General features: G+C 41.2%; 1 protein-coding gene across 1 annotated transcript in view; it reads right to left on the reverse strand.

Annotated features, from left to right (window-relative positions):
* Positions 1-13,227, reverse strand: part of sh3rf1 (SH3 domain containing ring finger 1) — a 34,672-nt gene extending 21,445 nt beyond the window's left edge. The window contains exons 1-2 of the mRNA XM_044199445.1: positions 12,900-13,227; positions 11,481-11,986 (exon numbers count right to left, since the gene is read on the reverse strand). Of these exons, the coding sequence (XP_044055380.1) occupies positions 11,481-11,861 (381 nt within the window). The 5' untranslated portion in view covers positions 11,862-11,986; positions 12,900-13,227. The remainder of the gene's footprint in view (positions 1-11,480; positions 11,987-12,899) is intronic.
* Between the last annotated feature and the right edge of the window lie 4,804 nt (positions 13,228-18,031).

Here is an 18,031-nt window from a genome sequence, read left to right on the forward strand (position 1 = left end):
ATGTTTTCTTTAATCTGGAGAACAAGATTTGTAGGCCAAGGCATTTCTGCAGCTCTACAGTACGTCATTATAATGCTGTTTTGTCACACATTTGAGCTCTATCAAAAAATTGCTGCTTCTGCAATTTGGATATTGCACTTGGCCATATTGTGATTTCGATAATATTTTGATTAATTGTGCAGCCCTAGCATAGAATGTATAATTTTTTTATGTCCCCAAGCGAAGCCATAATAACCAAGAATCAGCTAATGCTAAAGTGTCAAATTCAACTAAAAACAAGTGTCAAGCAGCGAACATTCAACTTGAGGCTGCTTTTCCAATAATCATCTGGTTGTATTTAAGCCATTGCGGGAAATTTTGTAAATGAATGAAATTATTGTTGTGTTATGGCAATATTGGATTTACAGGATTTCACCAATGTGATAAATTACCTTAATTTGCCAGGTATTGATTTCACTGGCAAAAAATAGACATTTCCATTTGGTTAAATGTTGAGCCAGGGTATTTGTTGGACCACTCTCCACTATGCCAGCACCAGAATTCACTGAACACAATCAATAAGCAGAAATCAGAATCAATAAAATATAAGCGACACTCAGCCCTAGTGTAGTGGGAATCATTTATCTACTTGACTGCATTTTGTAAGGAGGGTAAGAGGCAATAAACCATTCAAGCTTTCCAAGAGCTTTGCCCTATTACAACTCACTCTGCTTGTTTGTTTCCCTCACTACATAGCAAATGAGGTCCCACACATTAGTCTACAGGCACGAAAACACTCCGAGCAGTCTGGATGCCAGATGGAAGCTTGGATCACATGTGAGAAGGACAGGACGTTTTCAAAAGCCCTCGAATCTCTCCTCCTGTTCCTCCTCATGTTCTTCCATGTTCCTAGGTCAGTAAGGTAGCATCTCTCAGTTAGCCTAATACTTATATACTATGAGACACAATACCCTCTGCTCCCCTTTGTGCCAGTTACAAAACACATCTCAGGGGTAACCACACACTGACCCCAGCAACCTACAGTTTTAATGCCAGTTCCTGACCTTGTAGGTATAGCCTGGGGGCTCATGGGAATCTTGTTGCTAGACTATCCCATCTCCAAATAGTATGGCTTTGATCATACAGGTCCCATAAGGCTGCCATGTGCAAAACCAGGAACTACATTGAGATTTCTGTTTCATAAGGTGGTGGTGATGGTGGTGGGGTCTATAAAAACATTCAACACATGGACATACAATCAAGACATTTCTGAGCTGAGTGCACTTAGTAAGCTATAGATTAGTTATCAGAAAAAAAGCATTTTAGCAGGAAGGGAGTATGGATTTATGGGAGAGCGTATACAAACACTGTAGAGCTGTCACACATGCGGTTTTCATGAAGTGTGTTTGGGTGTATGTGTAGGCTCTACTACACACTACTGTGAAAATACAATTGCACAAAACCACTTATACATGGACTGGCAGCACATCTCTTTGTGTAGGCCTTGTGTGTATGGCCTGGTTTCTTTACCTGGCTGGCCTCAGATGAAAGGTAAAGGCTGGTTCTGGGTGGCCGTGGGATCACCCAGTCTGCATGCCTGACTAAAAACTGAAAGAACAGAACTCTTTAACTCTCTGCCAGTTCATACACTGGGCTTAACAACTGCTCTCACAGGAACCCACTCACATTTCAGAGCAGACAGAGAGCGAGGAAGCTAGATGCAAACTAGAAAAAAAAGGGGAGAGAAACAGTTTGAGACTGAAAAGAAAGGAAACAAGGCTTGCCATCCTGAACCTATAATATGGTTCTGTGACACAGACATGCAGACATTGAGTCAGTAGCCCTAACTTATCTAGTAAAGCAAGAACAATTGAGACAGGCAACAACTGAAGTTCACAACTTTGACTTTGTTAGAGGACATTGTCCACCTGATATTCATTTTTATCTGTAACACTCTTTGAATTACACAACCTCTGACTATATCGTAGAACTATTTAAATACGCAGGACTGAAGTTAATGTTGCCTTCCACAATTGCAATGAAAACGTTTTCATGCACTACCAGTGGTAGTATTTGGGTAAAAAGCATTATTTAAATTGTCAAAGAGCTCATAAGATCAGAGGTACCTTGATTTGTCAGGTATATAATAACCTGGAGTACCACTAAGAGAGGAGCAGCACATAGGAGGTTAGCTTGTATCCAAGCTACAGAGAGATTAGTTCACAAATGTCACAGTATCTGTGTATTGAGTACCAGTCAATATGAGCTGAATACTAAGCATTTCCTCACATTACTCTCCACTGTGCTGGTGAAAGCGTGCAGTGTCTGTGGCCTTTTGTTCCTCTTAGTCATTCAGGGTGAGCCACCTGCTCTGCTTTGCTTAGGCTGACTTCGATTTATGCAGGGAGTTGCAAGTCGAGGGGAAATCTGACAAGGAACTGGACAGCTACCTACTCTCTAGGTTGATGAATCTTAAATAAAACCTGCAATAGCCACTGCTATGTTGTCTCCTAGTTATCTTTTTTAAATGTCTGACTGTTTCTCATTTGCCTGCATATATTTTCAATTGTCCAGTGTTGCATGTCAGACTGGTGGGCAACATCTGCTTGCACTGGCTGGTATTTGTACGCCTCTACAATGGACAAACAAATCCAGGATATTGACTCAGTAATGGCAAAGGGCCAAGGCACAAACACTGCATCTGTTCTCCGACTCAAGAAGCAGCACAGCACTTAGCATTTTTCACTTTCTTAAGAAAGTGTGTTTGTCCATTCCACCCTTGACACAACCCAGATGTAACATGTAGCTGCTAGCTTTCCTTTATCTCTACTGAAAGCTAAGTGAGGCATCACGTACTTAAGCTAGTGTCAAGAAGTTAATCTGAGGAGCTCAGAGTTTGGGGCCCTCACTAGTTTCTTGTTCTTCTGCAAAGGGTTGTTCAGTGGTTAGTCCTTAACATGACTACACTATTACAGCAGTTACTCCATTTAACTAGTTTGTGTCAGTCCTGTTCTGATGGAGGCATCAGGCTTGTGCTTTGCAAGTGCAGTTTAGTTTTTACTTTGCAGTAAGAAATGCAGCACAAATTCAGCACTGTGAGTATTAAAGAAAGTATTAGTAAGGAATCTATGCTTTTCATGCCAATCTTGGTGTTGACTGGTCATAAAGGCAAACACATGGTTAGGGCTCATAACACTAGAGACATTTGACAAGCAGACAATTCTGCTGGCACACATTCACATTACAAAAATCCCAGGTTGCTGTGGTTACTCAGCCCACAGTAATACCATTAAGCACTGGGGAGAAAGAAGAGACAGATGATGGTGCCTCTAAAACTAATCAGGATGTCCATATACATGGGAGCTAATGGGCCTGTCCTTGACATGATCAGCATGAAGATCACATCTTTCTACCATGGAGAACAGAAATACAGGCTGGTTGGTTCAAACCTGCGCTGACATTTCAACATAGTGTTGTCACAGATCTGTTTGTGTACTGACTGCACACCTGTGTTTTTGTGGGTGTGCACTGTATAAGGGCCCTCACAGATCTAAAATCAGTCTGTGACTCATTTAAACAAACATTGCCCTGGCTTGGTCAGGCCAAACTCACAGAGGGATAGGTTTGGGTTTGAGTAAAACAACTGGGCTCAAAGTATATTTGCCTATAATCAGTCCAGTTATGATGGAGTGTGAATGTAATTCTCTAGTCAGTGCTTGTGGTGGGATGTCTGTGCAGCAAGCATATTATGGATGACAGCCCTAAACCCAAGTCTTTGTCAGCACGCTAACATATTAAATTCCACTTAATTAATCACACGCTGTCAGCAAGAGAGACCCCACACATGTGGAGTAACTGAGAACACAGGCTTTCAGTAGCTAAGTTTTCAAGATTTGTGCCATTTTCTTCCAAAATAAAATACAGAGTATTCGTTTGCTAACCATCTGAAGTAATGTTGAAGCGTTTTCAACGAAGTGAGTCCCCGGGATCCACAGGTGGTCACTTGAGTGGGTCCCAGGAAAATTGTGTGGGTCCCTCATAAAATTTGGGTTTTTTGACAAATTGTGGTGTTAAACTTGAGTTTCAGGATGGGTATCATTAGGATTTTGGATCGATACTACTACTCTTATCGCTACTCTTATCGGTTCTTTTTCATTATTTTCATTATTAAATAATTGATTTAAAAAAAAAATCTTTAAAAAAAAAAATAAAAAAATCTGAAAAGGATTATAATTTAATATTTTAAATATAACTAAATGTTGTTTCGAGAGCAGCAACAACAAAGTCACTATATAAACTCAGTAATATTTCACTGAAAACAAATCTAAAATGTCAATAAAATAAATCATATTCTGACATCAAAATACTGGGTGAAGTTTAGAAAGAATGAAGAACACAGACATCAATCAGTATCAATCCTTCCTCCTGTTGTCTGTCCTTCTCCCTCTGCTGCTGATGTGATTCACTGGCTGTGATTCAGACTGTGGACAGAGCAGATTAAATTGAAATATCGCTTTCTACATGTTCACATGTTTATGCTTATGTTTATTATTGGCTTTTTACTCACAAAGGTTTTATTGCACTTACAGTAATGAGCATAGTTGACTGCGCTCCGTGTGTGTGTGAGTTTGTGTGCATGTGCTCAACCCTGACACAGAGAGCAGGTAAGAGGCTGCAGCCTGATAATAAATTACACCAACTTTTATGAAAGTGAGGTTTCTTTAGTTTATTTATACGATTTCAACACAGGGGGGATCAAATAGGGTGTGTCAATAGTGAGTTTACTGCGTCCTTTTGGATTTTAATGCGTCAGAGACGCAGGACACGTACCTAGCAACATGACTGCATCTGTATGGGAAAAGATACATCTAAAAAAAATGCATCGATTAATTGATCAACAGAAAATTAATCCGCAACTATTTCGATAATTTAATAATTGTTTAAGTTGTTTATTCTACCATACTCTATGATTCCAGCTCCTCAATTGTAATCTCTTTGGGTTTTAGACTGTTGGTCGGAGAAAAAAAAAGACATGATCTGAAGATGCCACCTGTGGCTTTAGAAAATTGTGACAGGCATTTTTCTTTTTCGCTGACATTTTACAGATTACACTACTAATCGATTAATCAGGAAAATAATTGGCAGATTAATCCATATTCAAAATATGTGTCAGAAGCCGATATTGCTTTTAGGGCTGGAATGATAAGAAATCTTGACAAGATTTTGGGACAAGGGATCTTGATAAAATGATTTTCATCAAAACATACGGAATCCTGCAATTCCGTTTCCCATATCAGTGTAGTCACAACATGTTTACATCCACATCACTTATGACAAACAACCTCAACTATGGTTTTGGGAGCAGCCTATAGTTTCCAAGTCTCTTTTGATTGTGACTACTGTTCTGAGAGGACATAAATGTGTTATGGCAACCTGTGGTGCACAGGATGTGGCTGGGCAGTGGCGCTAAAACTTTCCTTATTACAGCAGATATCCAAAAAAATACATAATTGCTTCGAATTAAAGTACGCAACACTTCATCCTCTGGATTCAGTACCAGTTATCCAGTGCCTTCTCACAGCTGGGACAAAGATGTCTCTCAGGCTACAAACGCAGATTAACTGCACCTCTGGGCCTTTTCAGCACATAGCCGAACAGCAAACGCACAGAAGAAAGGCCAGAGAGCTGAGGAAAACATTTTAAATATTTGACAGAATCATTCTTTTCCCTTTCTCAGAAGGAGGTCTGGGGCCACACATTTCTCATGCTGCAGCAAGGTGAGCCAGAGGCAGCCGCTGCTGCTTGAAGATGTATCAAGAGCCAGTAATAGCTCTTGGGTCAGAGGTCAAACAACTGAAAATGAAACTCCCAGCAAATCATGATTCTGCCTTAGGGATGGGAACTGAACACTTAACATGCCAGCAGCCAAACGGCCCATGAATGACCAATCCTGGCCCAACAATCACAACACAAGGTGAGAGGTCAAACTGCTCTGTTTAGGCCAGGCAGGTATTAGGGGCACCTTGGGAATAAAGGAGGGACACAATGGGACACCTTTTTTTAAACAGCTGACAAAACAGTCAAAAGAATAAATTCCACTGAATACATTTGTTAAACAATTTGGTGTCAACACATAACACCCAAGTCTAGTTGGCATAAAATTACTGGAATAAACTGCATTATTATATGACTGCAAGCATGCTCAAAGTGGTCTGTAAAACAAACTACTGATAAGAGCTGGTCCACAAAACATTTTCCCAAGGAACCTTGGCCACTGGACCACACATATAAAACGAATGCTGAAGAAAGCCTTTCATTTGCCCCCACAGGTGCGACAGGATGGTGGTAAAGAAAGTCATGGCTGCTTCCCTTACTATTGTCATGCAGACAGACTTGGCAGGAGATGAGATATGGACGGAAGAAACGGGGCCGTGGGCCATTGGCAAATGTAGCACTTTTGGTTGGTGGACCACCCAGAATTTAGTCTTAAAACTCCTGGAAATAAAAACAAACATTAACACATCTTTGTTAACAAAGTCTACACAATCAGTTCACATGGGGAGCTAGACAATCAAAACTGTACAGAAAATGATGGCCAGATGGCTAGCACTTTGGAAGAATATGAAAAGATGTCTTGCAACAAGATACAACTGCTACAGCTGAGTCTGCCCTGGGGCTTTCAGGTGCAGAAGCACATCACTGCATGCATGATTATCAACAGAACTACAGAGTTTAAGCATATGACAGACACTACCATCCTTTCAAGTCACCACATTTACTTGTGAGTCAAAGAACAGCATTGCATATCTAACAGCAAAAAACAGTCAGAAAGTACACATAAATACGTGTTGACACTCAAAGAAGGTTTACTGAAGAAGGTGAACATGAGCTGGCAAGTGGGACGAGACTAGACAAGCCCAATGTTTAGAGGAGAAACAGTGACCTGCAACTACTCATGACATTCCTCAGAGACACACACACAAAACATCCTACTCAGTCTGGGGAAAAGAGCAAAACAAGTCACCTCTTCCCTCTGTGTGTCTGGAAAATCTTGAAAGCCCAAAAAGACAAAGACAGGCACACACCCTTCGACAGGGGACCAGTGTTGCACTATAATGAGGAGGCCATGGCTACACCTTAAATCACATGATTAGGTCTTTTGAGGTTCTCCTTGGGAATTACGTAAACCCATACATGGAGGACAGTAATTTCCCACAGCATAACTGGCCACTTGATCATTCACTGTATGTTTTCATAACGTGGTAAGAATGGTAAGGACTGTGAAAATTGCAAATAGATGTGAAAGTGATGAAGAATGTGTTCGTCTATGTATGTTAGCAGTGTGATAGACTGCTGACCTGTTAAGGTGCCTGTCCAGGTACCCCTCTTTATGCCCAATGCATGATGGGATAGGCTCCACTCCACTGTGAGCTTGTACAAGATGGGCAGTATAGGAAATAGATAGATGGATGGATTTGCAACCTTCTGAGTTCCAAATCGTTATGTTCCACTTACAAGTTGGGTAACAACATAGTCAGAAACCATTCATTTAAAAATATAATTTATAATCAAGTGCCACTGAAAAACTGCACAACAAGAAACAAACTGACTTAAGGTGTATTAGATAAGTGTGTAAGATACATAGTGGCAACCAGAGACGCAGACACACAGTAACAAGTGTTTTGTTTCCTCAGAATGAGAGTCACCAGTCAGCAGTAAGAGGAGAACGGGGAGCAGTGCCGGCTCACTGTCTAGTAAACTCTAATCTCATTAGACCTTTAACAGGCTCCAGTCTGGATTTAGACAGCAAGGAGGGAGGAGGTACACGGCAGAAGTATGGGAAAAAAATACAGCTTGTGTCAGTGTCTCATAAGAGAAAATTACAGGTGGCTCCAAAATCCCGGACATGCACTGTCCAGAAGGTCACGGCTACTTGTAGACCTCTGTGGGAAATACAGAGGAGGCAAGAGAAAAGTGTGATTATGTTGAGAGAGCAGCACTGAACAGACCAAAGCCCTCTTGAAAAATTCCCAGTGGAAAGCAGTAAGTATGTGTTTGCCAGTATGTGGGCAGTGTGAGGGTGTAATGACGGGGTTCTGTCGTGCAGGCAGAGGTCAGATAGCCGGCCAAGAGGAAAGGCTTCAACAACAATATGATGTCATCAAAGAGGGCCAGTGTGACTCATCGACCTCAGACGAGGGAGGTGCACAGGAATTTTAATGAGATACCTCTACATAAGGAACCCATAAACAACATTCTTTTTTTCTGAAGAAATAAATCAACTACAAAAGAGAGAGGACAAAACACACCACAACTTTACTATAAAAATAACTGGGAAACAAAAAACTTTGCAATGTCTTGTGGGTAACAAGAAATTACACAACTTCCTTCAATCAGCAGCAAATAATACCAAATTAAAAGGCTATGTTTTGCTTCCTGATTGTTCAGAATCAATTCAGTGGATTTTTGAAGATAAGGAGAAATAATGGCAGGCAGAGGGGGCCATCTAATGTAAGAGTCCTATAAAAGGAAAAATAACGTTCCTTGTATAAAGCTCTCATTACCAAAGAAGAGACAATGACCTAATTACATCCCCAAGAGCCTAGGAAAGAATAGTGTCTCATTTCCCATCAACTAAACACACAAAGACAGACACACATACCAATATACTCACATCCAATAGGTAGTTGAGTGGAATTATTATTGTTACTTAAAGCCTTATTACATAAGTATTTTGCACATATTAGAGTTCTAAATGTAAACTAAACTCTTAACCATGGCTAATGCACAACAATGAATAAAAACGAACACTAAAGCTTTTATGACAAAGACAGAAATTATCATAAAAGAAGCTCTATTTTGAGTATGTGTCAGTGCTGGCTCAACTCTCCAGAGGACCATAATAATAACTGAAGACATCCACAGAAATCTATCTCTAATTCTTCTCCCCTCTCCCTCGTTGGCTCCGACCCCTGACTGCCATGACTCCTGAACCCTGACCTTTGACTTCCAGACAGCTCCGATGGCTTTACTCGCTCTGACGCAAAAATACCACTGAGCTATCTGTTCTCAATCTGTGTGAACAAAATACTGCGTTATTTGAGTCAACAGGGGCAAGAGGAAGACAAAACATCCATGTAACGGAGCACCATGGAGGTGAGTCATCAACCCGACTGTGAAGAGCCAGACAACCACAGCTCTACATTCAAGACGAGCCTTTTGATTCCCCTCATCAAAGAAATGCCAGGGCAGAGTGTCAAACAACTGCTGCAACCCTGGAGATGGTAAGAGGAGGGGCAGAAAGCTGACTGTGCAAGGTTACTCACTAAACATTTGACCCTTTTGGTCCCGACGCCTTCACTTAACACTCATCAGCTTCTGTTACTAGTAGTCTTCCATACACACACACACACACACACACACACACACACACACACACACACACACAATCTCTCTTGGCCACTCTACACGTGTCGGTCAGTCTGTAAGATCAGAGGGGACCCGAAACAAAACCCTGTTGTGCATCTGTCAGGCAGTCCCCACCGCCCTCCCCTCCCAGCCATTCTCTGGCTATATAAGAATTGGAGGTGGAGCTCTGCTTGAACAGGGGAATGGCACCAGGGGAACTGCTTCAAGCCTTGAGATACCCCAAAAATCGGGAGACAGACGACAAACAATAAAGAGGTGGGACTCAGGGGGTCACCCAGGGGAAGTGAAGCGCTCAGTCCTCATGGACCACTGGCCAGAGATCAAAATGGGCAATCAGCAAGATCTTTCTCCACCTTTTGTGTTCTAAAAATGTTACACCTGCACAGCCATGTCTTTTCTTGTTCTCTGTCATCAGCAGAATGTCTTATGATGGCAGAATAGACTAGAGAGATGCTATTAGTCAAAACCATGACATTCTACAAAATAGTTGGAAATGCAAGGAAAATAGGAAACAGCTGTTGAATGCACGTAACAATTATACACACTCAGACAAAACGCTTTCATACACTGTGTGCATGGGGGAGGATTGTACCCTCCATGCCTACACTGAAGGATTATAATCAACTGTCAATCTTAAAAACATAGAGGGGTGAAATAATGTGGTAGTTTCAAGTGTCCACCTCTTTATCTCCAACGCACAGGCTTTTCAGAATCGAGGGAAATTCCACAATGCACAAACAGCTTTGAAATTAGCACAAATCCTCTGAAGTGATACTATGGCAAATGAGGCGGGTCCCCCAGTAGCAATTTACAGCAAGGTCTCTGATCTTCGTACCTGCATGGCTAGGCAGATACATAATCAGCGCTTTGACATTCCAATGATTCTACACAGGACCTTGACATCTTTTCATCTCAACTATCCTCCCTGCGTGGAGACCAGAGCTGCTCAAATAGGGGCCCACGAGTTTTGCAAATTGTTTTGCTCTCTCACATTTTCAACGAGTCCGGTTTCAACGTGCAGTGCAGTAAAGTTAAAGCAATAGTGTGTTTTGGGTATATTTACAGCACGAAATGTTAAGAATCTTGATAATTCAAGAGTAAGGACAATATTATTTACTTGAATTTTTTCTAATGTTAACATTTTATATTTTCTGGTGTGTGTCCATATTATAATTCCACACCAAATAGTCTGGGCAGCTCAGAGAATATAGCACATTCACACACAAGTGTGATTTTGACTTTTATAACTAACACAGAGCAGCAATAATATACTGGGTATTTACTTTCCCAGAGAGGAGTGTAAATAATAAAGAAAAAAAGCAGTTTTTGTTAGAGATAAACGTTCAAGAAATTAAAGCTGGACATGCCATGACATTCATTGGCCTCAGCACCTGCTTTCATCTTCTAAGTGTTTCCATATAACCATTAGGACAAAAATACCTGAAAATCAACCCATGTTTTCTTGGGCTTACAGAGGCTTATAGAAAGAGAAATCTATGGTATTATTTTCCTGTTTCCCAGCGTTTATTATCTCTCTCTCTCTCGCATCTGTTTAAATAAAACTGCGGAAACACAGGCTTCCAGAATTTCACAATTTTCTTCTGCTTCTTTAACTATACTTTACAACTCCTCTCAGTACTGTAGATAAAACAACCACCCTGTAGTCGCACCCTGCATTTCTCACGTACATTCACATGCAACACTACAGCAGGGATCTCGAGTGCAAGAAAGACTTTGGCATATGGCATTGTCAGCAACTAAGAAAGAACTGAGAACCCTTCTTACTGGAAAAGTCTGGCTGCAGTCGGCACAGAGAGCAGAAACATTTGTTGGCTCAACTATTAACTGCTCTCAATCACTGCCATTAGTAATGTTGGGCTGCTAGTCAACTGGCTGGCTTTCAGATCACCATGATAATAGTTAATCCGAAGCAAAGATTAGAGAGCCAGTAATGCAACATGCTGCTTTTAATCCACACAGATTTTCTCTGTTTTGTTTCAACTTGACCCTAACAATGGGAAACACAGATTCGTGCTTACTGATCCATGGTCAGTCACAGCGAGTATACTAACCCGTACAAGGGTGCTTTTAGCCTGAGCTCGCTGGGGTTGTGCTCCTGGGGTGCCCTGGTCCCTGGTTCCACTGCTGTGTCCTCTGGCCACGGCTCCAGACGTACCATTTGTGCAGACTCCTGCCCCAGGACCAGCCCTTCGAGGCCTCTGCTTGATGCCATCCAACAGGCGCACAAGAAGGATGTTGCTGGGGAGTTCATCCACGGCACACTCCACCAACGTCCGGCACTCTGGGCAGCGCAACTCTCCCCGTGAGCCTAGGATGCTTTGGAGGCATCTGCGGCAGAAGGTGTGCTGACAGGGAAGAACCTTTGCCGAGGCATCCAGTCGCTCCAGACAAACAGGGCACTCAAGCAAATCCAACAATACTGACTCGTCCATTCTCTGTGTGTTCTGCCACTACTTCAGCAGAAAAACATGACGCTGATAAGGTTTTTGTTTGGAAGCAGGTGCAGTACTGTCACGTCACTCCCATACCTCGGCTGTGGCCATGGCATCTGCATTAGCTATAAAACAAGGTCAAGACATGCTAATTAATCAACTGAAATAGGTCATGGTACACATACAACAGACATCACATATGGCTGAAACGGTGTAGTGTTGCTTCATTTGTTGAGCATGGGAAATGTTACATTTCAGCTGCCACACTGAAAAACTGACACATTCACGTCACATATAATATTGTAGCTAAGTGATGAGCTGACAACACTGGTAAAACACAAAGCTACTGTCCTATTGTATGTCATTAAATTAACGCATTGAAGGCCAAGTTAATCTAATGTACTTAACAACGGATAACAACACCTGGCAACTGTGATCTTGGATCCCTGGAACGTGTACGGCCAACACGCCATGACCGCGACAAAAAGAGAAACCTGCACGATGCAGGAGTGAAAGACTGTGATTTGTCTTTTATAAACGAAAACATGGAGAGAAATTTATCAAGGATGTCATCAACTCACTTTGTCTGGTGATTAGATAGATAAAAATATACAATCAGCCTGATATAACATATTTTATGACATCACAAGAAGACATTTCAATGACAAAAATCTAACGTGTAACGTTAACGTTACTCCGGAAAAAATGTCAATATTACGTAACATTCAACAGTACGAAAAAAGTGTAACGTTACTGATATGTCTACTTTTTATGACTTTTTATGTTCTCGGCGCAGTAATGTTTTCTCGGTAAGTTAATACGAGAAATGCAAACTATCAATGTGCAAATTAAAGAACGTTTGCTAGCCAAGGTAACTCGCTAGCGAGGGGGCTACTTAAATGTCACCACCTTTTAAATAACTAACAATTAGAAGTTTTTACAGCATTCGTACTTTTAAAAAAATGCTTTCTATAACTTCTCGGACGAAAACAATGTATCTATAACACTTTAAAATCATTCGCCTACTATTCAGCTTACCTCTTCCAAAACAGGACTCCTCCTCTTGTTGCCCCGTATCTCCCAATTTATGCTTTCTTGCTAACGTTAACTTACTAGTTAGCAAGCTGCCTGGAATATACTAACGTTAGCCACTTATCTGGAGTATTCGCCAGACAAATACTACTGTTCTTCCAAGATAAGATTTCTTTAGAGGCGTACAACGTATAGTAAAACCATACTTCTGTCAGATACTTGAGTAAAACCTAACATCATGAAAAGCACACAAGCGAGACAACGGAACTCCAATTGCACCGATCGCCATGCTAGTACGCTACTTCTGTTCCGCTGGACTGTGTTGCTGGAAACAAGCAGAGAGGGGGAGGGAGTATGTGGGCTTCAAGTGCTGTCGGGAAAGGGGTTAATCATTGGGGGTAAGTAGTAGGTACACACGAACGAGCCAACAGATTATCTGAGCTGTAATGTTTGCAAATACAAAGCATAATGTTAGTGACTGATACAATAACTGATTACATTAAAACACTTTGACAGGTTAATAAAGCATCAAATAACGCTACATTACCTAACCGGCACGTATGTCCTCCGTGTTCTGACACAGCAGGACTGGACATCTCTGTCACTCGCCATCATTTCGTCATAATGGAAACCAACAACTTCTACAAACAGTTACTTTATGTCATTGTTAACATGTTTCCCACCAAAAGTACTTGAAAGCCAAATCGTACTAGGACTACCATAGTGGAAAGTAGGAATTTCCGAGGCCCACTAGAAGGCACGGTCTGCGTCGTCAAACGGGCGTGAACTGAATCGTAATGATATGTAATGGTGTGTCAAAAAGCAGCATCTTTTCCCAGGCGGAGTGGAAAATAACTTGTTTTTCATTTCATTACTTGGTCACCCCTATTAACATGTTATGCGCTTAGCTGAAAGTCAGCACTCGCGGAACTCTAGTTAAATGACATAGCTACTTAAATTAGTTCCAAAATATGGATTTTTTCCTGTAGCATGTTAGCAGCATACGCTGTTCACTTAGTTTCCTAACCCTCAGATGCAGTAAAGAGATGTGCGGACGTACTGCTCTGTCGTGTGGACATAATATATATTTATACTTATGGTGACCAATAAGTGGTCTAGTTATACTTTCTAAGGTATAGGCATTTCCTCAAAATTTTGTAGCTAAATGAGTATCGGAGAGGGAATAGGGACACCTGGTGGTCACATTTCCCAGTATTTTTACCTCTCACTTTCTCTTTATTAACAATATAGCTACGTTTCAGTCCTGGGCCAAGAAATGAATGCTTAAGTTACACACACAGGATGTTGATGCTATAGTAGTTTCAGTCCTGTTTGACAAAATGTCATGTTATTGTGGCAGCTATGCATAAACTGTGTTTTATTAAATTACATCTGTCCCTATCTCATTTAATGGGATCTTTACATTGCAAAAAAAAAAAAGATTATTCTAATATGTAAGTTGTAACAAACAAGTACCCTGCTTTGGATTATACTATGCTGTATCTTTTCCTGAGGCAAATGCAAACTGATGGACCTGTCATTGGCTGATATAAAAATAGACAAAAGGCCCACAGGGAGAGGGGGAGCATTTTTCCAAAGGCACTGCTTTTATTTCAAAAAATTCATTTGGAATAGACCTTTGACTCCTAATAACCTTCACAGCAAAGGCACAAGCACAAAACTACTTGAGGGCGAGAGCGAGTGAGACACAGCCAGACAATAAACATGTGATTTATTTTTATCTCATTCTGAGGACACTGCACGTTGAGCAAGAGGGAGAGATGAAGGAGAGGAAGAAAAGAGCAATAAAGAAGGAGATTTATATGGCGGTGGCTCTCTTCTGTCACATGTGATCCCATGGGGGCTGGCAGGAGCCCTCAGGTCATATTTCCTTACTGTGAAGAGGCAGCGAAACCGCCCCTCTACCTCGGCTGAGACAATGGCCCCTGCCCTCCTTTTCTGCTCGACCCCTGTGTATTACCACACACTCACACTCTGCACACATTCAGAATTGTTTTGTGAAAAGGCTTCAGCCAACATTACTTAATGTTATTCAGAAAGGCATCAGGAATGATTGGTAGACTTTGAAAGGCAATAATCTTTTATAATGACTGCACCTGAGGGCAAAAACAAGATAATGTGCACACACACACACACACACACAGACACACACCCCCTCATATGATGGAGGTGACAGCTGTGTTACTCCCTATAAATGGGGACAAGGAAAGCAGGAGAGGACATGACAAGACATATGTCCCAATTTCCATGAACGGATAAACCTTGACAGAAATATTGCCCTCTCTTGTCCATTTCATTACTGTAAATAGATGTTCACAGATACAAAGTATTGAAATGCAGTTAATACCAAAGCAGAAGGCCATTTTTAAAAAGCAAAGTGCAGATTACAGAGCTATTGTTTATAGTGTTGTTCACAAGTTGACTATATGCTACTACATAATTCACTTTTTAAACCAATTATGTCTTACATCTGAAACCAGACCAAAATATCTAAGGCTTAATAAGCTATTAAGATCAGGAGAGTCACGTCCAGCAATCTCCATTTGTATTACTTTGATAAGGCTTTCAAACTTACTAACTCAGCCTGAGGCAACCTGCTTTCAAATTAGATTAGCTGAATGTCAGTGAGTGCTGCCTAATATCGGTTGAGTGCATATATTTCTCTGTAGGATGTTTCCCTTTGAGAGGGATCTAGCCAAACACAGGCCTTATGGAAGTTCAAACCAAGAATGAAATTAATTTCATCGCAAGTATAATGTCAAACAGAGAGCAGAGTGTATGAGACTGTACCCAAGTCATATTCTGATGCGTCTTTTTGTTTTCCCTCATAGCAGTAACAGTCTAATTTTAGTGCAATCATATCTGACAGAATTCATGAACAAAGAAATGAAGAGGTCTGTTACATTCTGTTTATAAAGATGAAATTAAGTGCACTGCTATTTATGTTTTTCTTTTGTGTTTAACTAGTAAACCATTAAGCCCAAGAACCGAGAAGACATATTATGGCAAATCAAAAACAAATCTTTCAGTCATTTAAAAAGTGAAAAAGTGGACATTCTAATGAAACAGACATGAACAAAACCAGCAGTGGTGCTCCAATCTGAGCCTACAATATCCTCTCCTTATTAAATACTTCAAAGAAACCCATAAGGATTTTTGTTAGAACCCCTCCTGCTCTTATCATGGTATTTGAACAGACACTTGCCTACCTTCATGTACTGTATATGCCTCGAAAGTAAAATGCAAATCACTATTGGTATGAAACTACCACCCATGCATAATACAAGTCGCATAGCAGGACATAAAACAGAATTACTAAATCTGAAATGGAACAACAAACAAACACAACGCCACATGCAGCATAAATATTGAATGAATTGCTCTGTTGTGTAGACATGTAACAGCTTTAAGTGCTGTTCCTCTCTGGGCTTTGACTAACAGCTTAAATAAAGTTAGAGTGGATAGTATAGAAGGCCTGAACCAGCCAGAACTCATATATGTGTTTATTGGAAAAATCCGAATTCAAATTAAATTCCACATTGAAAATGTACCATTCCTACCAAACTTTAAATTTTACATATATTTAGAATGTAATCCAATACACAACCCCGGCATGTTAAACTGAAATATAATGTGAAATTGACTTTGTATTTGCATATTGAATATGGCATACAACTTGCAACCTCAGTTTGAAAATGCGTTTACATTTGAATTTAAATATGCCATAACTTTAGCACACATGACAAAGGGCATCTTCCAATTGACAGTTTAATGTCAATGATGGCAGGTCCATAGTTTTCAGCTGGGTCTCTGGAACAGACAAAAGACCTCTGGCCGAGGATCTCAAGGTACGTGCCGGCTAAAAGGTAAGAGATATAGCAGGGAGAGAGGCCATGAAGTGCCTTAAAAGTAATCAGTAAAATCTATTCTAAAACATACCGGTTAGGCAGTGTAAAGAGGCTGAAACGGGAGTGATGTGATCACGTTTCTTGGTTCTGGTTAAAAGCCTGGCAGCTGAGTTCTGCAGTCTGCAGTTGATCAATAGATTTTTGGTTCAGGCAAGTAAAAAGGCTGCTGCAGTAATCCAGGTGTGATGAGATGAAGGCGTGTAAAATGGTTTCTGTGTCTTTAAAAGTTAAGATCGATCATATTTTTGAAATATTTCTAAGATGATGAAAAAAAAAAACACGATTGCACACGCTTTGTGGTGTGCTGCTCAAAGGTTAAAAAATTATCAAACCAGACGCCAAGATTCCTTGCAACAGGCTAGCGATCCAACAGGCATCCAGCAGAATTTGTTTTGCAATGTTCTGGGAACCGATGACAAGGATCTCTGTTTTGAGTTCAGCTGACATCCAGTTTTTGACATCACAGTGGCAGTCGTTGTGACCTCAGCATCCCAGGGTCTGTGGATCTAACAGCCAGGTAGCCATCTGCGTATCATCAGCATACAAATGAAAAGAGAAACCATGTCTGAACAATGTGCCCAAGGAGAAGCATGTACAAAGAAAATACAATTGGTCCCAAAACTGACCCCTGAGGGACACCATACTTAACGGAGGAAAATGAAGAGACATAGTTGTTCACAGAGACAGAACCTCCTATTCGACAGGTACGATGAAAACCATTCTAAAGCTGTACCAGATATCCCCCACCCCCGTGCCTCAGTCTGCCTGACAGGATAGGGGTCGATCTTGTCAAAGGCAGCACTAAGGTCCAGCAGTACAAGGACTGAGCACATGCCATCATAGGCAGCCATTAAAAGGTCTTTAGTGACCTTGAGCAGGGCAGTCTCAATACTGTGATACTTCTGGACACCAGATTGAAAATAGTATTTTCCAGTGCAGAGAGAAATTGTTTTGACACATCCATCCATCCATTTTCTACCGCTTGGTCCCCGTTAGGGGGTCGCGGGTGACTGGAGCCTATCCCAGTGACTTCGGGCCTTAGGCAGGGCACACCCTGGACAGTGGCCAACTCGTCGCAGGGCGAACACAGACACAGACAAGGACAGACAACCATTCACTCACACATTCATTCAATACGGGCAATTTAGAGTTATCAATTAACCTACACATGCATGTCTTTGGACGGTGGGAGGAAGCCGGAGAACCCGG

The sequence above is a fragment of the Siniperca chuatsi genome, linkage group LG6, assembly GCF_020085105.1.
Source record: "Siniperca chuatsi isolate FFG_IHB_CAS linkage group LG6, ASM2008510v1, whole genome shotgun sequence".
NCBI classification, from domain to species: Eukaryota; Metazoa; Chordata; class Actinopteri; order Centrarchiformes; family Sinipercidae; genus Siniperca; species Siniperca chuatsi.